The following is an 18,218-nucleotide window of genomic DNA, read 5'->3' on the forward strand; positions in this document are numbered from 1 at the left end:
TATCGCGCCCGCGAGGTATAGGCGTTTGCGAAATACCTGCCGGACCCCGTGACCTAGGCAGAGACACCCACAACTTAACAACAACATGAATTTCCAGTCTGCAACCTGGCAGTTCTATGCAGCCTTACGCGCAGATTATACTACAAAAGAGCATATGTCTTTATAGTGTTGTAGAGGCTGGCGGCAGAGAGTGTAGGAAACCACCCCTTGATGAGGCAGCTAAAATATAGCGTCTTAACACATATACGCAAGCAGTACAAAATGTACGCGTAGGATTAGCTCAATATCTTAGGTCAGTGGGTCCGGCTGATATTTCGCAAACAACGCATAACATCAGGGCAGCGTTAGCATTGACCAATGCACGGCGGCCCCGTCTCCCCTCGCTTCCCTTAGCTGAAGGTCTCCATTCGTTCTCGACTCCGACGCCTCCACATTTCCTGTGGTCACACATAACTTACACCAGTGCACAGCTGATCGCATCCAGAAGCAGCTGTGAACGCCATGCGAATCCAGGCATGTCAGCTCTTCCGGAGCCGTGGTACAAAAACTACTGCCCAGGCTTCACGGCCAGAACCGCAGTGACATTTCCGGTCCAAACCGTGATTGCACATGCAATAAAGGACGGCCCTGTTCCAGCTCTGCCACGGCGTCGCTGCCCTTCCACTCAGACGACTCGGCCTGTCTTCCGCTACACCCTTCCGTTGTTTAGTTCATTTATCGACCACGGCGCGCAACAATGCTTTGATTTCCCCATGTCTCTTCTCAGCCCACCAACAGAGTAACCGTTGTCTTCGTGGCTTAGGTCGTATTCCCTCTGAATCACCCGCTGCCCCGTTGGCGCACAATGTGAAGGCGCTCCCGCCTCATCAGCCTCGCAAGCACGCCACTTACATACAGCGACTATCTACAAACAACAACGAAGAACTCAAGAAGCATGAGACATGGCTTCTCCGTTCACCCCGGCGGAGTTGGCAACTATGCACCCAAATGATTCGAGAGTAACCGAAATCTACTGGGTGTACAGCGTCCCAATTGCTGCCGCCATCCTTAGCACAGGGTTACGACTGTTTTCCAAGCACCTCGGCCGGAATGGCATTCACCTAGATGACTACCTTATCACTGTCGCGACAGTATGCATACCCACACAAATGACGTCTTCATGCTCTGACAGCGCCCGTTAGATATGTCTGATTGGACAATGCGCGAGTGGTTTGGGCTATGGTATGCCTCTGGTGCGCAAGACCAGACCATGAAGGTCGCTGACGCTTGTAGGTCCTCCACACGGTATGGGTAGGCATGTCATCTACGTCTCCGAGTACGACAAGATGATGGTACGAGCGGGCGACTTCGTTTTCAGTCACTTCTACGATCTTGCACTTGTATTCGTAAAGTTGGGCATCCTTGCCTTCTACTGGAGGGTCTTCGTCCACCCAATCTTCCGCAAGATTGTCCTCGCAGCCGCTGCCTTCATTATTGCTTGGGGAATTGGCATCACGGTCACGCTGTTTTTGGTTTGTCGCCCACTCAGAGCGTATTGGGATCGTACCGTGGACGGCACCTGCTTGACTATTGTCACCTTCACCTACTTCACCAACATCTCGAACTTGATTACCGACATATGGATCTTCTTGATGCCGGTACCCATGATATGGCAACTTCAGCTGCAGGCCAAGAAAAAGCTGCTTTTGAGTCTGATCTTCTGCATAGGTCTTGCGTAAGTCGCATCTTACTGTACGCTCATATCCAAGCTAAGAAAAGCTCTCTAGGACCTGCGTCGTTTCCTCTTTGCGTCTCACCGTCGTTCTCGGCCACGGCAGTCCCAATTTCACCTGGTACTACGTCCCCCTCGGCGCATACTCCGTCTTTGAACCCCTCGGCGGCATCCTCTGCACCAACCTCCCCATCATCTGGCACATGATGCGCAAGCGCAAAGCCAGCCTCCCTCACTGCAACTCCGCATCCAAAACCACATCCTCCGGCGGCCACACGCCCACCATTGGCTCATCGTCCCGCCGGAGCCGCCTCGCTATCGCACTCGGTCTCACGAGCCACGATCGAACGCAGAACGGCAGCAGAATGCAGACAAATGTGGATAATGCAGATACGGCGCAAGGCGACTGGGAACAGCTGGAAAGCATGGAACATATTGCGCAGCCGGATCCAAAGATTTGGGCTACGATTGAGGTTGAAGAAGATGGTCCTTCAGAGCCGCTGCCTCCGGGCATGAAGAGGACGGTTTGGAACGTGCGACGGTAGAGGAGGACCCCGTACACATTTATGATGTCACGACTTCCGCACATAAAAGATATCATGGAACACTTGGTCAGCCACATATTTTGGTAGCGAATCCCATTCACCTGGCGTTTCGGGAATTGAGAGCATGTCGTGGGCACAAAGTTTTGGCTGGGAAATAGGTATTGCTGGCATGCAAAGGTTATGATATCCAAAGTTTCATTTGCTTTCCATTTCTAATAGTACAATCTTACAAAAGTTACGCTCCTAAACCCCCAATCTCACAAGTTTCATGTTTGATAGCACCTCACGGAGCTGAACCACCCCTTTCCGCCAGCAACACACATGTCCTACCTATTATCAGACTAGCTTTCTCGTGCGCTTTCGTCCAAAAGCAAGTCTCACTAGTCAAATTATCGAGCTGAGTGGACGAACGTGCACGAAGAGCTGGGGCTGTATATCGCCTATCTTATGGCATGGGTGTGGGGTGGGTGTTGGCTCAACTGATATATCTCTGCATCTAGAAGCTGATGGTTGGATCAAGGCTGTGATAGATGGACTCGGGAATGTGGACGATGGGAAGTACCGGTAGAGGCACAAGTGTGAGTCCTGAGTGAGCTAGGATGCTGATCTCGCGGCAAGTAGTCGACTAAACATCGTACATTATCGATCTTGACTGCTACATAACATTCGGCTTCTGAACTACCCGCGGAAGAGTAGTGATTGATCTAATACGGCACATCCTTCGCAACGCTCTTCCAGAAATCACACCGCTTCCCCCGTCCACCCTCCCAATCCCTCGCATTCGCTAAGTTGATCTGGTTGCTAACACCCGGATCACTGTACACATTGTAGAATAGATCCGCAGTCGTCTGCACGAACGTCGCAACCCCGCCGGTAGCATTCAAGTTCAGCAGCATAGGCTTCTCCTCGTCCCAAGTCGGCCAGGCAATGTTCTGACTACTGTACCCACTTGCAACCGGCACTGTGCTGTTTGCGATGCCGCCTTTGGCATCTTCGATAGAGATTACTGGAGTGTTCTTAGTGATGAAGTTGCCCCAGATCTTGCGGAATGCGCGCTTGAAGCTCGCACCGGGAGTAGGTGTGCCGGACCATAGTGCTTGTAGATCGTAGCCGTGGTAGGAGGGTGGGACGCTGAACTGGTACTTCCAGGCCACGGGGAAGGCGGAGGCGGCCCAGTAGCTGTTGCACACGAAAGCGTACTCGGCGAAGACGTTGAAGACACGTTGTTGCTGACCGGTGCCAAAGGTGGACTGGTTGACGGCTGTAGGGACGGAGGTGCCGGCCGTCGCGAAAAGAGGAGCGGCAGGGTTGACACCCTGGCTATCGCCGGCGTAGGAGTATTGCTTCTCGATGGCGGTCTTCTCGGATTGGGTGAAATCAGGGAAGGTGGTGTCGATGTAGTTCCTGAAGTCCTGCAGAGTGCGAGTGGTTGGTGGACTGAGAGGAACGCCTTCGTTCGCCATGTTGCCGGATAAGACACGCACACCCTTCACAGCCCGGGCGGCAAGCTGCTGGCTGGGGCGTTGCTTGACGAATGATCCGTCAGTCACAGGCAGAAAAGCAAAAGTGCCGAAAGAGCCAGCCTCTGAGATCTTGGCACTGGCATTCTGAACAACGGCAGTGTCGGCACTGCGAAGACACTGGAGCTTGTCTTGGGAGTTTGAGCAACCAGCAGCCGCAACAAAGTCGTTGTAGGCTTTAGTTGGTTGATCATCATTATACTTGTACTGGAAAGGAATCCATGGGCTGGCAGTGATGACCTAGGCAACTGTCAGCAAAAGAATCAAGATCAATCTCACGAGCACATACGTTCTGGAACAGGTTGTCCTTCTGCTTGCCACCATACGCCATACTTTGGTACAAGACTGCTGCGCCACCGGCACTTTCGCCAGCAATCGTTACCCTGCTTGGATCGCCACCGAACCTCTTAGCATACTGCTGCACCCACTGCAAGGCAAAGTTCATGTCGAGCAAGCCAGCGTTGAGCGCGCCGCCTTTCTTGACATCCTCAGACGAGAGGAAGCCGAAGGCACCAAGACGGTACTGGATGATGACACTAATGAAACCATTGTCGTTCTGCTTCATGAACTCGGTAGGATCAAGACCTGTAGCACTGAACAGACCATAGCCTCCACCATCTGATCGTAATTAGCTTAACTCGAAACCATTTGTAACTAATACATACGGATCCAGAAGAACACAGGCAGGTTCTGGGCGTTGGCTGGCGCATACACATTCAAGAACAGGCAATCCTCGTTTCCAAGAGCCGAGGTGAATCCATAGGCGGCAGGTGTCTCTGACGAAACACCAGTCTGTGGACAGAACGGGGGATTACTGGTAGCTGCGATTGTCGAGGTCCTGTTCTTCGCCGGAGCTTGGGGAGCAGCGAACCTCAGTTTACCAAGCGGTGGTCCAGCGTAACGAATGCTGGTTGGGTCGTTAGTCTGCAACTCAATGGCTGAATCTTAAAGAAGACGAACCCCTTGAAAACATTGATGCTGTTGTTGCTATCGAAGCTTCCCTCGTAGACCGCATAGCCGAGATCGACAGTGGGTGCCTTCACAGCACGTAGAATTGGCTCCCCAGCTACGGTTGCTGCGAGCAGCGCGATTGTGCTTCCAATCAGCCTCATTTTCTCGCTTTGCCCAGCTCTTGACGCCCTTGTAAGAAACAAACGCTGGTTGCAGCAAACGTAATCTCAGATCCAAGGAGGTGCAGATGAGATGACCGGACCCGGGGCTGTGGGAGCGAACTGCACAATTTAATCTAGACGCGCTCTCCTATATGTGACAGGGTAGATCAACGGGCCGATGCTGTGCTGACCCAGCAAGAAGTGAAAGTGACGTTCACGACTAGTTGCCGAAGGGAGTTGATCGATTATATGATGCTGGCAAGGGCGCCAACCCACATGGCACTCGTCTGGACCTTCACAAGGCAGGAACGCCGCCGAAGTTGTCGATGTAGTTTCGCAATCATGAGTTAAGGGGAGCTTTAGTGAGTAAGCATGTTGTTGCTATGCGACCCACTGAGTATTCCCTGCCCAACGGGCTGCGGCATGCAGGGCCGCAGGCGCTGATTCGCAGGTTCGGCCGCGGTCTCCTCATCCGTCCCCTTCCCGTCACGCCGCCTTTTGTTCTCGCAGCTCGAGCTATTGAAACGAGCGTTTTTCGCGCTTTTGTGCCGTTTCTTGGGCATTGAATTGTTGTTTTCTTCGCGAGGAGAGCCGTATCTTCTGGTTCTTGCGTATGGCAAGGATTGTGGTATCGTCCCGTGAGGGTCGCACAGCGTCCTAACGTGTCATCGACACCTTACGTCGCTTAGACGCAGCTCTTCTCACCCGGAAGTCAGGGACTTTCAGGGCTCGTGTTCAAAGTGTGGTAGTTCATCTCCGGGTCAGCTCTCATGCACAGTCAGCTCAGCCTGTTCAGGCTAATGATTTCCACTGCAAATAACTGGACTGAAAGGTACCTCCAGATATGATACCTGCAGCCAAAATCATAGGTACATCGAGCTAAGATTCGCAGCCATGGTTGAATCGAAAATGCGCTTCCGGTGCATGAGATGATCCTAGCGATGCAGGCGCAGCGCTGGTCTTGCACAAGCTGCAGCCAAGGCGTGAGGAGAATTGCGGTGGTCAGCCGAACGGGCCATCAGCCGATAAACTCTGTTGAGCGGTGCATTGATGGACGTCCATGTGGTGTTCAGTTGAATATTCGAAGCGAGGATATAAAGTCGGGATGTTCTCACGCCACGGACGGTGGCAGGGAATCGTTGAGGAGCACCTTCTCAGACTCATCTGGTGATGCCTGAGAAGTCGCGAGTCAAAAAGCTACCTCCTCTATCTGCGTCCAGACAACCGGGAGCCAGACTTTATGTATCGCACTTGAACGTCAATCCAAACTCGATCCAGCCTTTCCTTATCCAGGCTCTCCTTGCATACAGGCTGGGATTTTTGGGAATAGCTAACTTAGGAACTGTGCCACAACGGGTAGTACCAACCAGAAAAAGCAAGTTGAGTCCCGCTGGAACAGCTGTCAGCATCACCACTGAGAACATGACAGTGATATGAGACATGCGTCGAGTTTTGTGGTATCAGCTCTTTCAGATGTCGAAAGGTGACATCAAAGGATGGGACATCCCGAGATGCACAGAATTCAGAGCGACTTCGACATTGTCAATTAGCCACATGTGTCAATGAATGTTCGGATTATGCTTATGGACCTTTACTCCACTAGTATTTAGCTTTTTGTAGCCTCCCGAGGTCACCTATGCAAAACCCAAGCGAGAGCGGACTGTCCTGAAGCCATCTTTAATAAAACATCCCCTTGGGGAACCTCTCTCATGATCAGTCCTCACGTAGGTCTTGATGGGGCCCCTCCTGCGCTGCCCACATGTTGAGCAAGATCAATAGGAAATGCTTGAAAGAGGCCGAGCCTATCTCGCAAACTTAACGATGTTCTTGAAGACCTCGAAGGTGACGTGGGCGTTTCCTGCATTCTGCCAAGCAGCGTAGCGCTTGACAAGGTCCACTTCAGACGTGAGGTCTTCTTCTGACAAGGGTACCTCCTGAGTGCCAGCAGTGGTGGAGATGCGAGCGAAGAACTCCAAGTTGTCAGCCTGAATTTCTGGAGAAAAGGAGACACGCTTCTTCTGCTTTGACGAAGCATATGACTTCTGGGTCTTTAGGGCCTGAGATGCAGGTATGTTCGTGGGTATTGTGAAAACGGTGCCTCTCGTGGTCTCGCTGATTGCAGCTTTGGTCTTCTGGTCGACGCTGCTCGGGATCGCTGTGGTACGGTGGTCACCGTTCGGGAGCAAATCACCATCATCCACCGCAATGTCAGTGTTGTTAGCAGCCGGTTGCTTTTGCCCACTCCCATTCAGAAGTACGTCGTCAGCAGGGTCCCAAGGTGTCGATGACTCCATAGCTGAGGCGACAGACTTCCTAGAGCTTCGGCGAGTAGGGGCTTTGGCAAGAGCTTCCGTCTGCGACGGTGCTTGATTAACTTCCACGCTTCCTCCTGCCTCTAGCTGAGCACGCTCCGCGAGTGTCTCAGATTTGCGAGGCCTCCCAAGCACTCCACCTCGCGATCCGCGAGCACGCTTTGTACCACCTCGCTGGATGTTCGACTCACTCTTGCGCTTCTTGTGTACAAGTCCCGGAGGAAGTCGATCAAGGTTTGATGGTACAGCCTCCGCCTCAGCGGCAAGAATGGCTGACACTGGGAAGTCTAAGAGCTAGTATCAGCAAATTCCAAATCTTCATGAGTCTGAGCTACGCAAGGCAAACATGAAGCAGTCAATGAAACCACGTACCTTCGAATGTAGTATCATTGATCTTCACATCCGTGGGAGGCAAGCTACTGCTCTGAATGTCCTCTCCGTTTCCGTCTGAGCTTGGCCCACTGGCAAGGTCTGATCTCGTTAGCACTGCTTGGTTAAAGACCATGTCAAAGAACATACCATGGATGGTCTTAGGTGCTTGTACGCCTTCGTCACTCAAAGAGGCCTCTTCTTCGCTTTCGCCTTCCAATGCAGCCCTAGTCCTCGCTGCGTATTATCAGCGTAATTTTCTACTAGGCGTGATACGCCGATACCGAAGGTAAAATGTAACGTACATTTCTTCACCCATTTGATGTTGAGCCCTTTCTTCGCAGCGGGTGAAGGCTTGCTCTTATTCACGTATCGCCCGTGAGGACCACGCATCTTGCCGGCTCCGGCATCTCGCCATGCGTCTACCGGTGGTGTGGTGCCGTTGGCAGTGCCATCGAGTGCGGAAGTGATTTCGTTCTCATTGCGAGCAGCAGATTCGGATACGCTGCTAGCTTTCGAAGCGGGGGAAAGGTGTGGAGCTGTTATAGTTAGCCAACGCACTGACAGTTGCGATGAGAGAAAGGAAAGGGTGTGCATTAAGCGACATGTCGGTAAGAATCAACACACTAAATGCAATACTTGTTGGCCTACTTAGAGATAAAGAAAAGCCTCGGAATAACAAACCTTGACGGTGAGCCCTTTGCTCTGGTTCTTGTTGGTCGGCTAAGGAAGGAGCAGCTGGCTGCGGCGACTTCTGCTCCTGCATCTGATATCCACTGAACTCATTTGTACCAAAAGATACTTGCAGTCTCGGGATCTGTGAAACGTAGTCTGGGGTTTGTTAGCTGACACGCGGTGGGTTTGCTGCGTGAATCCTACCACGTTGACTATCAAAACCGTTGCTCATCGGTGTGTCGCGAACCTCACTGTTAGTGTCTGAACCAGCAGTACCCATAGCAGCATCGCCGAGAATAGCGTTTTTGACAACCATGGATGACATCTTCTTCCAATTCTTATCGAAAAATGGCCACTTATCTTGCGCCTTCCCTGTTAGCTGTCGCACCCTTCGATATGCTTTGTCAAGATTGACAAAGCCTTCGCTATCGCGGATTGGACGACCCGTCTCGGCCAAAGGCTCTTGGAGGTAGTTCTTTTCTACCCACACAGCTAAAGCGACGTCTTCGCTCTTTTCGCTCTCGCCGAGGTACTTGTGGATGTCAATTAGAGTTTCCACGTCGATGAAGCCATCAATATGTTCTGGAAGCTTCATGAAGGGCAAATCTCCACGAGGTGGAACGTGTCCATTCGAAAGGTCGGATGCCATGTTGATGCGATCGCAGCGTTGACTTGGCCGCAATCTCGTGTGCGAACTTGATGTGGGGTCGGGAAAAAGCCAGCGGCTGTGCCAGGCTGGTCTTGGGTAGGTGAGGTAAGCTTGAGAAAATGAATTCAGAAGGTCTACTGGTCAACAAAGGCGCCGTGTTTCTGGTATTGAGTAAATGCAGTAGTCGCGGCTCTGTGGTTGATTTGGCAAATTGCAATCGGAAGCACCGCAAAGCTGTTATGCTGGTGCAGCGTTCAGGCCCCTCGGATGGAGGATGCGCTGGCGATCGTCAGAGAAAAGTTTGTCAGAACACTTTTAAGCGGCTGCGGAAGGTTGAAGCAGTGGTTGTCTGAAGTAATGGTGGGGGTTTTCGTCGAGGTTGAGTTATCGGTAATGGTGAAGCGCGTCCGTGGTGTCTTAAAATCCCCGTACCTTTCAGCACGGCTAGTCATGTGATTTTGTGCGTTCCCCACCAAAACACTGTCTACTGCTAGTCGCTGGCGTCTTTGAGTCTTGAAAATGCTATCGAGCGTTCTGCAAAAGTATTGCGAACACTTTCGCCCATTGTTCACACAGTCGCATCCATCTGGTGGTGCAGAATCAGAACGGTTCCTTCCCACCTCCTCATATGATGATTAGATCAGATCAGGAGCCGGCATGTCCACTGACGTTCATACTCACCATGGCTCGGTTTTCAAGGCATTCTACTAGCGAGACTGTATTCACGAAGTGCGCTGCCTGATCTTTCCACAATCAAGTTATCGTTCGTAACGTCTAAAAGCGTTTTGCAAGACAAACGAGATTCTGCAGAGTAAGGATAGTCGTCAGTATATAAAAGGACTCATCTACTTAATGTTGTTGGTATAGCTCAAATTGAGCGCTCGCTGACTGTCCTTTGCGTCCATTTTCTTACAACCTCAATTCATTGCAGTCAGGTGCGTAATTAGTCGTAGGGTGCTAGACCTCCCCTTGCGGACATGAAAGCGTGCAAACAATGCACCTATTTCCACGAGTTTCACCATTTTCTCCTCATGTCAGTGCCCAACTCGAGTTGTGAGACGCTACTGCAAATACTTACTTGTAGGTCAAGTAACAAGCTGTGTGTCTTCTTTCGTATTTGAAGGATTGGCGAACAATCCAGGGAAGACCTGAGGATTCAGGACTGACAAGCAGGTTATATGGTCTTGGTATCTTGCTCCCTACACCATGAGATAATGCTGCATAGGCTCCAGAGTCCGGCTGGCCAAGAGTCAAGCTCGTGAGAAAGGGGTCCAGGACTAACGTACACTTCTAAACCAATTGTCGTCGACAAATCGAGCGATGGAACAAAATTCTAAACCATAGACGGTCGGCTGGAAGAAGGATATCTTGGATGGCAGAAAGGGGAGGAAAAGAAGGAAAAGTGCGACAAGATGACGTATGGCCGATTAGCGCCGAACCAAAACAGCGTCTTAACTCGGGCTCATAGCTTTCGAATCCCACTTCACCATTCATCAAATTTTTTGGCATAGTCTTCTCTTAATGAAAAATAACTCGTAGCTGGATTACAGAATTAATTTGGTATAAGCATCCCATGGTTACTTGTCTACTCGCGGACTTGGCTAGGAGCGGAGGTCAGGTCAGACCAATACCAGTGGACGGTGCATTAGCAAAACATCTTCTAAAGGATCCCATTCTTAGCGTTCGGTTGCACGAGCTCGGGCTGAAAGGATAGGCTGGAGGTAGTCTGGCTTTTGGCACCTTGGAAGCACACCCACGCAGCAACACTGGAGCAATGAACAACCTTGAATGTTCCACACAAACTTATCTCTGGCATCCGGTATCACTATCTCTCTTGGAACGACATTATTCCAACGTTATATTACCAACCTTAGGTCTCCCATTGCGCAAAAGGTCGAGCACAAGAGTTAGACCCCGGCATTTACAAAGCCAAAAAAGCAAGAAAACGGACATTGAAAACCTCTGCGAAGGATACACTAACCTTTATTGTAGGTATGCATAAATTTCCGAGATATACAAGTACACGCTGGAAAACCCTACACTGTTAAAGCACCACCTTGGCGACCAGGACCATGCATCAACATTACCACGGAAGAGTTTATGCTTCGCAGACGATACCTACAGCTATTTGCGCACCGTATAATACTATCATAGCTACGATGGCTAACACAAGGTTTGTACTGGCTTTCAGTGGCAGGGCAGACACGTTGCCAACGACGGTACACGGAAGGACAAAGCTGACAAAGTCAAAAAGCATCAGCTCATCAGCACATAGCCTGTATTAGTAATATCTCCAAGTGGACCATGCCTTGCTTTATTTACGTTCAGGTACATGCGTGTCGACAGATCCTGGAGGGCCCCACTGACTTCAGACATGTCGAAGTTGCCCTGAGCAAGGTTCACGAAAGGGAGGCAAGGGGAGAGAAAGTCAAGGTTAAATAGTGGTTTCCTATCCTGAAGGCATTCAAGCTGCTGAAAGGTTAATTGTCTCCAGATCAGACTTAGAAACTCCAAGGCGAAAAGTTGAGGGCGTTGTTTATTGAATCAATGAGGAGTTGATGATGGTGAAGACCTCCTGGGTCAGCTTAAAATCCGTCACGCATTCCTTTTCAGCACCGTCTCGACCACCATCATAATCTCAAGCAACTCTTCGTCCATAAGAGGCTTGCCCACAACCTGAATATGCGCTGGCATTCCCTCAGCCGCTTCGGAATTGTCTGCATTACATCAGTCTTGCCTACCATCCTCAAAAGGCCAGGAAACTTACAAGCTGGCTCATACTTCACACTCTCCTTCAAAAATTCCGCATCCGCGTTCTTATCCGCCTTCCCATGCGGCAGTATTCCCGCAGGATAGTCTAACAAGTTCACCAAGGCTGTGTAGATTGGCAGTCCGTACGTGTCGTGTCCCGGCGCCACGGCCTGGTATCCTGGCATCAGGATGGCATCCAAACCCTCGCTGACGAAGAGGTTCTGGTACTTCTTCAGTACACTGGCGCGCTGCACGTTCATGTCCCATAGCGTGTCTAAGCTCGGTTTCCAGGAGGAGAGCTCCGGCCAGCCAGAAATCTTCAGGCTCGGGATGGGATCCTCGCCTGAGGCTCTCAAGTGTTGGAAGGGTGTACCGGAGGGGTCGAGCATGAAGTACTTCCACGCCAGTTCGACATCGGCGTACATATCGCCAATCTTCTCGTCCAACAGCACGATATTATGTCCCGCAGCTTTCAGACTCATAGCTGCGGAATGCAGCGCACGCGCAATTGGCGGATGCAAAGGTCTACTCGGCGTACTGCGGATCAACCCAAACCTCAACTTCTTCTCCCGAAGCCCGGCATCTGGCGTCCGCCAGGGAATGTTCAGCGCCATGGGATCTAGGTTCCAGGGCTGAGAGGAAACAATTGTGCGAAGGAAGAGTTCGTAGTCCCGAATCGATCTTCCGCAAGGCCCGATGACCGGGAGTATCTGCCCTGGACTCCCCAACCGTCCTGGCGGCACACCGCCCGCAAACGGTACACGCGACGCGCTCGGCTTGATCGAACTGATCCCACAACAAAGCGCTGGGATGCGGTTTGATCCCGCAATATCAGTCGCGACACCCAAGACACTGCCATTCATAGCAATCAGCGATGCTTCACCCCCCGTGCTTCCTCCCGCAGTCAAAGTGAGGTTGTGCGGGTTCAATGTGCGGCCGAAGATGTTGTTATGACTGTCTGCCGTCATCATAGTCTGCGGGATATTCGTCTTGACATAGAAAACAGCGCCAGCTTCAAACAGGATCTGCACTACAGCAGAATTGGTTGTCGTGGGCGGATTGGTGATGAAGGAAACGTAACCAATCGTGCTCTGCACACCTTTCACGTTGAACGAGTCTTTGAGCGAGATGGGCAGGCCATGGAGCGGTCCTACTGGGCGTCCTTCTTTCTTGAGGAATTCGTCACACTCGTTCGCTCTGGCTAAGGCCTGGTCGATCATGATTTCCGTCAGGCAGTTAGTGGTTTGATGGGCGATGGCTGCGCGCTTGCAGAACGCTGTTGTGACTTCGATACTGCTCAGCTCACCTTTCACCATTAATGCAACGAGGTCGGTGGCGTCGTGGGTTTCCGTAATTTCTAGTTCTTTCTGCGTCAGGATGCCGCAGGTTCGCGGGACATCGAGGACGGAAATAGGGTTCGTTTCAGTGTATTGCGAGGCCTGTTCGATGGGGAGAAGCCAGTCCTTCGGGATCTTGTTGAATGTTGAGACCCGTTTTGAGAGGGCGAGTCGTTTCCAGTCTGCTACCTTGACTGGGAGTTCTGAGTTCGACATCTTATGGTGTTGATCTGGGTTGATAGTCCGGTGTGGGTTCAGGTGTCTACGTGAAGTTGAGGGGCGGTCCAGAGAAAATTGAGGGTCAAGCTATGATACACTGATCAAAGTCGTGATGTGTAGTAAGATATATGGGCTTAAGTCCGGATATTGTATAGTTCGCCACCGTACGTGGAGTGGTGTGGGGAGCTCATGTGGAGAGCCGACGTTACTCGGAACGAAATCCGTGTACCGACATGGAGGGGTACGTCCACCCTTCCCAATAAATTGACAAGCACAACCTGCAATTGCTGGATTTGGATCAAGCTCGTAGTTAGCAAGCTTTTATCATTCCCAGTATCATGGGATGTCACTGCAGAACGCGCAGGTGCCTGTTGCACTTTCGGGAAAATTGGTGTTAGGTTCAAGTAAACAGCCTCACAATATCTACTCCTAAGCATGGCCCAGTGAGGTATGTCCATCCAGCCCTCTAGGTCTTTCTGGAACGCCCTGGAGTCCCCTAGCGACTTATGAACGGCCTCGCATCGAACTGGGCAAACGAACAAAGACCCTGATTCCTAGTCTAGTTGCCTGGTTTCTCACATCTACGGGAGGCCACTTGAATACTTCACACCTTCTCATCAGCAACTCTCCGGATCCGCACCACAGTCTCTTTAGGCTTCGACAGGAACAGCGAATGCCCAGTATCTAACCTGACAACATCCACGCCATATCACGGCGGATACTCTCCTCCAGCCTCGTCATGCAAACTGATACCCTCTTCTATCATGAACGCACACATGTATCTACACTTCACTACTCCGCCTCTCAGACCCTTCTCTTTCCTATGTTCCTTACTGTAGCCTACGAGAGCGCTACCGGCTATCATCCCGCCCCAGCTATGACTTGACGATAACATCATTGCCATCTGCGATGGCATAGTCAACGATTGAGCGTGCAGCGGCAACACCTTAAGCAAGATCTATAGGTGAGGTTCACAATGGTGGAACGCCGACTGCTGGGAGTTGAGCGTGCACCACGTACAGATGATCTTGAAGGATGGCAGTGATTTTAGCAAAGTAGGTGGGTGAATGCCAGGTACCATGTAGGAGAATGATCTGAGGTTTTGAGGTCGCCATGGCAAGCTGTGAGCGCTGAGTGATCAGTATGGTTGGAGCAGGATGTGGGTGGGTTTGTATCTGATGCCAATCCGTGCTTTATAAGTAAACGACATTAATAAAGCTGTCAGCGCGAAAAAGAAAGACATGATGTTGATTGGTCAATTATCAGCTTGCCGAAGCGATGATGCCTACCGGATCCTGACCATGCCTCCATTGTTGGTCGAAAGCCAAGAGTCTGGTCGATCTGGTCAACGATCGTGCTGAGATTGCTATCCACCATTGTCTTAGTTTGTCAGTAGCGCGGTAAGATGAGGCTGCACGCGCCGCCTGCCTCCAAATTTGAAAAACGCTTGTTGCGAAATGCGAAATTGGGTATATTATCCGTCCAACCTTAGCTCTAGCCATTACCAAGGTGCATTCTGGTGCCGGCGTTACTTGCAATATTGGATGCAGCGCGTCGGCCAAGCTGTGTGGTGTCCGTTGCGTGTAGGTGTCTAGAAGAATCTCCACCAGACAAAGACGATGACAATGAATGCAAGGCCTCCAATAGGACCGTACTGTATCGTGTCAGCGCTTGTCGTTCCACCGTATTCCAAGCTCGTTACTCACCTGCTTCAACAGCAGCTCCCAATTGGCTCGTACTGCCGCTTTCTTGTATTTTCTGCTGTCTTCTCGTAGCCTGCTTGATATGTCTCCCATGCGCTCTAAGCTGTCTCCTCTGTATAGTAGATCTTCGATGTTTTTAGTCATGACCTTCGTCACGTCCTTGAGCTCGTCATTGAGCTTGTCCAAGTTCTGTGTCGCCCGCGAATCCTGGTATGTCTTCTTTGTGCGCTGGATGAACGTGTCAAACTCGACGAATGCGTACGGCCGGCATGATGGCGAGAGGTACTGCTGTGGCTGGTAGATGGTAGTGAACTCTTGCGAGAGATCAGAGAGGTATGTGAAGGCGAGCTTGCGGGGGTAAGAGCGGTCGCATATGCAGAGAAAGCAGAGGTCGCCGCTGATGAGGTAGCTAGTATAGACTTTCAGCGAGTGCAATTTTATGAAGGAGGCTCGAAAACATACTGGTATGTGTAGGAGCCGTTTTCGATACTGGCTTGCGGTTCTGAGTTGCGATTTAATCGGCGCTGGACGAGCTTGACCTTTCCCTTGACTTCATTGAATTCGGCGTCCTCTTGGCCATCGTCGACCGAGGCAGTCAGGATCAGACCTGTGACTCGTCAACACTCAAACAATGACGTCTCTCCGGAGATGCATACCATCAAGTCGTGAGATGATTGTGTGCTTGATCATTATCGCGGTGCAAGCGACAGAATTCCTGAAAGTAATACAGGCGACTCTCACGTGCAGAATAACTCGAATATCTGCCTAGAGATAGCGAGGTGGTGGTATTGAGGCTACGTGTCGCGGTTCAAGTTGGCCATTTCGTCCAAGGGTGACGATGCGGAAAGAACGCGGAGGTCCGAACACGGGCCACCAACACACTACCACCACCTCGACCTCACCTGCAGCAAGAATCTTTACGCCCTGTTGCAATTTGCTTGATAATAATAAGATCACAGAAAAGCTTCATTGTAGCGCTGCGCATGCGCAAGAAGCTGTGTTTGACCAGAAGACAACGTGACTTGGCGCGTCAACAATCCCAACGGCATGCCTGCTCGACCTTTCCACCTTCTACAACTCGTGACTTCTCCGGTACCCCTTACAAGTACGCGGTAGCGCGCCAACTTCACTGCGTTCGTTCAGCGCCCATTTCAACTCGGAGTTTTAAACCTTCAGTCTGGTTGTCACTGTCCCAGCGCACGATCACAATTACCGTGTATCAGCTGTAGTCTGCTCAGTTCTCACCGTACTGATTCCTGAAGGCGAGCCTTAGAATTAGAGGTGTGGGGCTCGAACACCTAAATCAAGTTCGCCATGTCTCAACCTCCACGGTATGTACGCACCCTTCACCTCAATATTCGTCTGCCCGGCTGAGCATACACCCACTTCTCACGTGTCAGTCGCTACCTCAACATTTCTTTTCTCTTACCTTGCTCTTCAATGTGGGATTTCTAGCCAGTGCTTGAAGGCACAGTCCACTATGAAGCCTTGCGTTTGTTCAGCCCGTTGTTATGACTGTTTCGATTAACAAAGACAGGGCGACAAACGGCACAGGCTCTGCTGCCGGCGATAGTCATTCGCACTACACCCTGGTCTCACACACGAAGACGAAGACACCTCTTCAGCAAACGGATATCTCAACTCTCTCTACATCCCGGAAGAAGACGACCATGGATCAAGCAACTCCAAATCTCTCTCCATTCTCTTCTGTACCTGACAGTCCGCGCCTATCAGCTAAAGATGGCATTTCGCATTTCCCTGTCCAGTCGTCGTCCACATCTCGTGGACAGCCTGGCCCAGAAACCAACGACGACAATCTGCCTGTGTCAAGAGCAACTTTACCTGGCATATCTCCTGCAGCTACGCTCGAAACTACCGAAGACCGTGCGACGAAACGACCATTCAAACGAACTCGAGCAGAGGAGGATGATCATGAAGGTTCCTCACCAGTACCCAAAAAGCCGACCAGAGAGGCAGAGAGGAAGGCGGTCAAGACAGCCCCTCGTAACACCGAAGCACCAAACGAGACTACTGTAGACGACCACGTCCATACTTTAGCCGAGGATGGCGTGTCTTCTGCAGATAAGCTTACTAAGCCAGAGAAGTCAGTCAAGAAGTCGAAGATAAGATCAAAGACTGGACCGAAGAAACCGGCTGCTACTTCGAAACTGGGGCGTGCCTGCGACACCTGCAAGAGACGCAAGGTAAGTCCTGAATAGCCTGCAGTCGCAATCCGCTTAGCTTACCCTTTGAAAGGTGAAATGTAAACATCGTCTTGTCGAGGAAGGGACTGGTGATGAAGACTATCCACCGAAGAAGCCGAGCCTAAAGGGAGGTATGGATGAGGCAAAGAAAAAAACGAACCCCACGCAAATCGATGAGGAGGATGGGTTAGCGGACACGGGAGCATCGGAACCAAAGCAGGCAGTAACCCAAGTGGGTGGTACGGACCACCTCGATGTGCCGATTGAACAAGAGTCGACCAAGAAATCCAAAGCAAAGAAGAAGGATGTGCCAAAGAAAGCTCGAGCTCCACCAGAACGTACCAGCACACGCAACCGCAAAGCGCCCGAACGGTTCGAAGTCGTTGAAGAGAAGCCGCCAGCCAAAGCATCCCCAGGAAAGAAAGGTGCTAGCAAAGTCTTTGACCCAGTCTACATCACTACAAACTCGACCGGTCGCCTGGGTAAAGCCGACATGTATCACATGCTGCTTGAAGACGAGGCATGGACAAATCTGTCAGCCGAGCAGCAGGCTACGCTTGTCTCTATGCTTCCAGATACCGCAGAGACCCAGCAGCTTCTAGCCAAGATCAAGGCAGGCGAGACGGAGGACACTCGACCGCAGATTTTCAAGGCGAACGTCTGCTTCCGCACCGAGGTTGCGAAGTTCCAGGCGGACCTGACGAACGGACATCTGGCGAAGACGTGGCAAGCAGTTGCGGAACAGGCCGTCATCGAGCGCGCAGCGGGCGAGTACGATGCTTGGAAGGCTGAGGAGGCGGAGCTGTGGTGGGGCCAGAAGAGCAAGTAATGATTTAGTCAACATCTAAGCAGTCCAGACGGAGTAGGAAGCATTGTGTAAGGGCATCGAGCTCTGGTGCTATTAAAGCTGTGAAGAGAACCACATGATAAGTAGACTATTGCTTGAATTCACAGAAGCAACAGTCCGATGTGAAAGGACCGATAGGGCACCTTCCAGCTATCAAGCAAACATATCTCATCACATGTTTCACATCACACACCTTCCAGCACCCCATGGATCTACCACCCCTGCCTATAAGACACTCATGGCAGAGTCACATAGGCTACTAAC

General features: G+C 51.2%; 6 protein-coding genes across 6 annotated transcripts; 2 read left to right on the top strand and 4 right to left on the bottom strand.

Annotated features, from left to right (window-relative positions):
* Positions 1 to 941: 941 nt before the first annotated feature.
* On the top strand, positions 942 to 2,256 carry BU25DRAFT_426887 (uncharacterized protein; the record flags this gene model as incomplete). The annotated part of the gene is made up of 4 exons (XM_033699943.1): positions 942 to 1,130; positions 1,182 to 1,221; positions 1,273 to 1,714; positions 1,767 to 2,256. 4 exons carry the CDS (start codon positions 942 to 944, stop codon positions 2,254 to 2,256), a joined length of 1,161 nt encoding a protein of 386 aa, XP_033567501.1.
* Positions 2,257 to 2,876: 620 nt separating this feature from the next.
* Positions 2,877 to 5,067, bottom strand: BU25DRAFT_3668 (alpha/beta-hydrolase). The gene is made up of 4 exons (XM_033699621.1): positions 4,737 to 5,067; positions 4,442 to 4,683; positions 4,066 to 4,394; positions 2,877 to 4,016 (listed from the first exon to the last, which is right to left on the bottom strand). Exons 1-4 carry the CDS (start codon positions 4,886 to 4,888, stop codon positions 2,961 to 2,963), a joined length of 1,779 nt encoding a protein of 592 aa, XP_033567502.1. The 5' UTR covers positions 4,889 to 5,067; the 3' UTR covers positions 2,877 to 2,960.
* A 1,440-nt stretch (positions 5,068 to 6,507) lies between these two features.
* On the bottom strand, positions 6,508 to 9,020 carry BU25DRAFT_3693 (uncharacterized protein). Its single transcript, XM_033699622.1, has 6 exons — positions 8,449 to 9,020; positions 8,254 to 8,400; positions 7,875 to 8,108; positions 7,720 to 7,806; positions 7,573 to 7,671; positions 6,508 to 7,487 (listed from the first exon to the last, which is right to left on the bottom strand). The coding sequence occupies exons 1-6, from the start codon at positions 8,891 to 8,893 to the stop codon at positions 6,691 to 6,693; spliced, it is 1,809 nt and encodes a 602-aa protein (XP_033567503.1). The 5' UTR covers positions 8,894 to 9,020; the 3' UTR covers positions 6,508 to 6,690.
* Positions 9,021 to 11,386: 2,366 nt separating this feature from the next.
* On the bottom strand, positions 11,387 to 13,296 carry BU25DRAFT_355545 (amidase). The gene is made up of 2 exons (XM_033699582.1): positions 11,661 to 13,296; positions 11,387 to 11,610 (listed from the first exon to the last, which is right to left on the bottom strand). Exons 1-2 carry the CDS (start codon positions 13,195 to 13,197, stop codon positions 11,489 to 11,491), a joined length of 1,659 nt encoding a protein of 552 aa, XP_033567504.1. The 5' UTR covers positions 13,198 to 13,296; the 3' UTR covers positions 11,387 to 11,488.
* Positions 13,297 to 14,418: 1,122 nt separating this feature from the next.
* On the bottom strand, positions 14,419 to 15,707 carry BU25DRAFT_444098 (transport protein-like protein sec22). The gene is made up of 4 exons (XM_033700022.1): positions 15,560 to 15,707; positions 15,366 to 15,510; positions 14,907 to 15,312; positions 14,419 to 14,854 (listed from the first exon to the last, which is right to left on the bottom strand). Exons 1-4 carry the CDS (start codon positions 15,591 to 15,593, stop codon positions 14,792 to 14,794), a joined length of 648 nt encoding a protein of 215 aa, XP_033567505.1. The 5' UTR covers positions 15,594 to 15,707; the 3' UTR covers positions 14,419 to 14,791.
* Positions 15,708 to 15,846: 139 nt separating this feature from the next.
* Positions 15,847 to 18,085, top strand: BU25DRAFT_405227 (uncharacterized protein). The gene is made up of 3 exons (XM_033699723.1): positions 15,847 to 16,234; positions 16,441 to 17,107; positions 17,160 to 18,085. The coding sequence occupies exons 1-3, from the start codon at positions 16,218 to 16,220 to the stop codon at positions 17,934 to 17,936; spliced, it is 1,461 nt and encodes a 486-aa protein (XP_033567506.1). The 5' UTR covers positions 15,847 to 16,217; the 3' UTR covers positions 17,937 to 18,085.
* Positions 18,086 to 18,218: the final 133 nt, after the last annotated feature.

Source organism: Macroventuria anomochaeta (genome assembly GCF_010093625.1).
Source record: "Macroventuria anomochaeta strain CBS 525.71 unplaced genomic scaffold BU25scaffold_1, whole genome shotgun sequence".
Classification (NCBI taxonomy): domain Eukaryota; kingdom Fungi; phylum Ascomycota; class Dothideomycetes; order Pleosporales; family Didymellaceae; genus Macroventuria; species Macroventuria anomochaeta.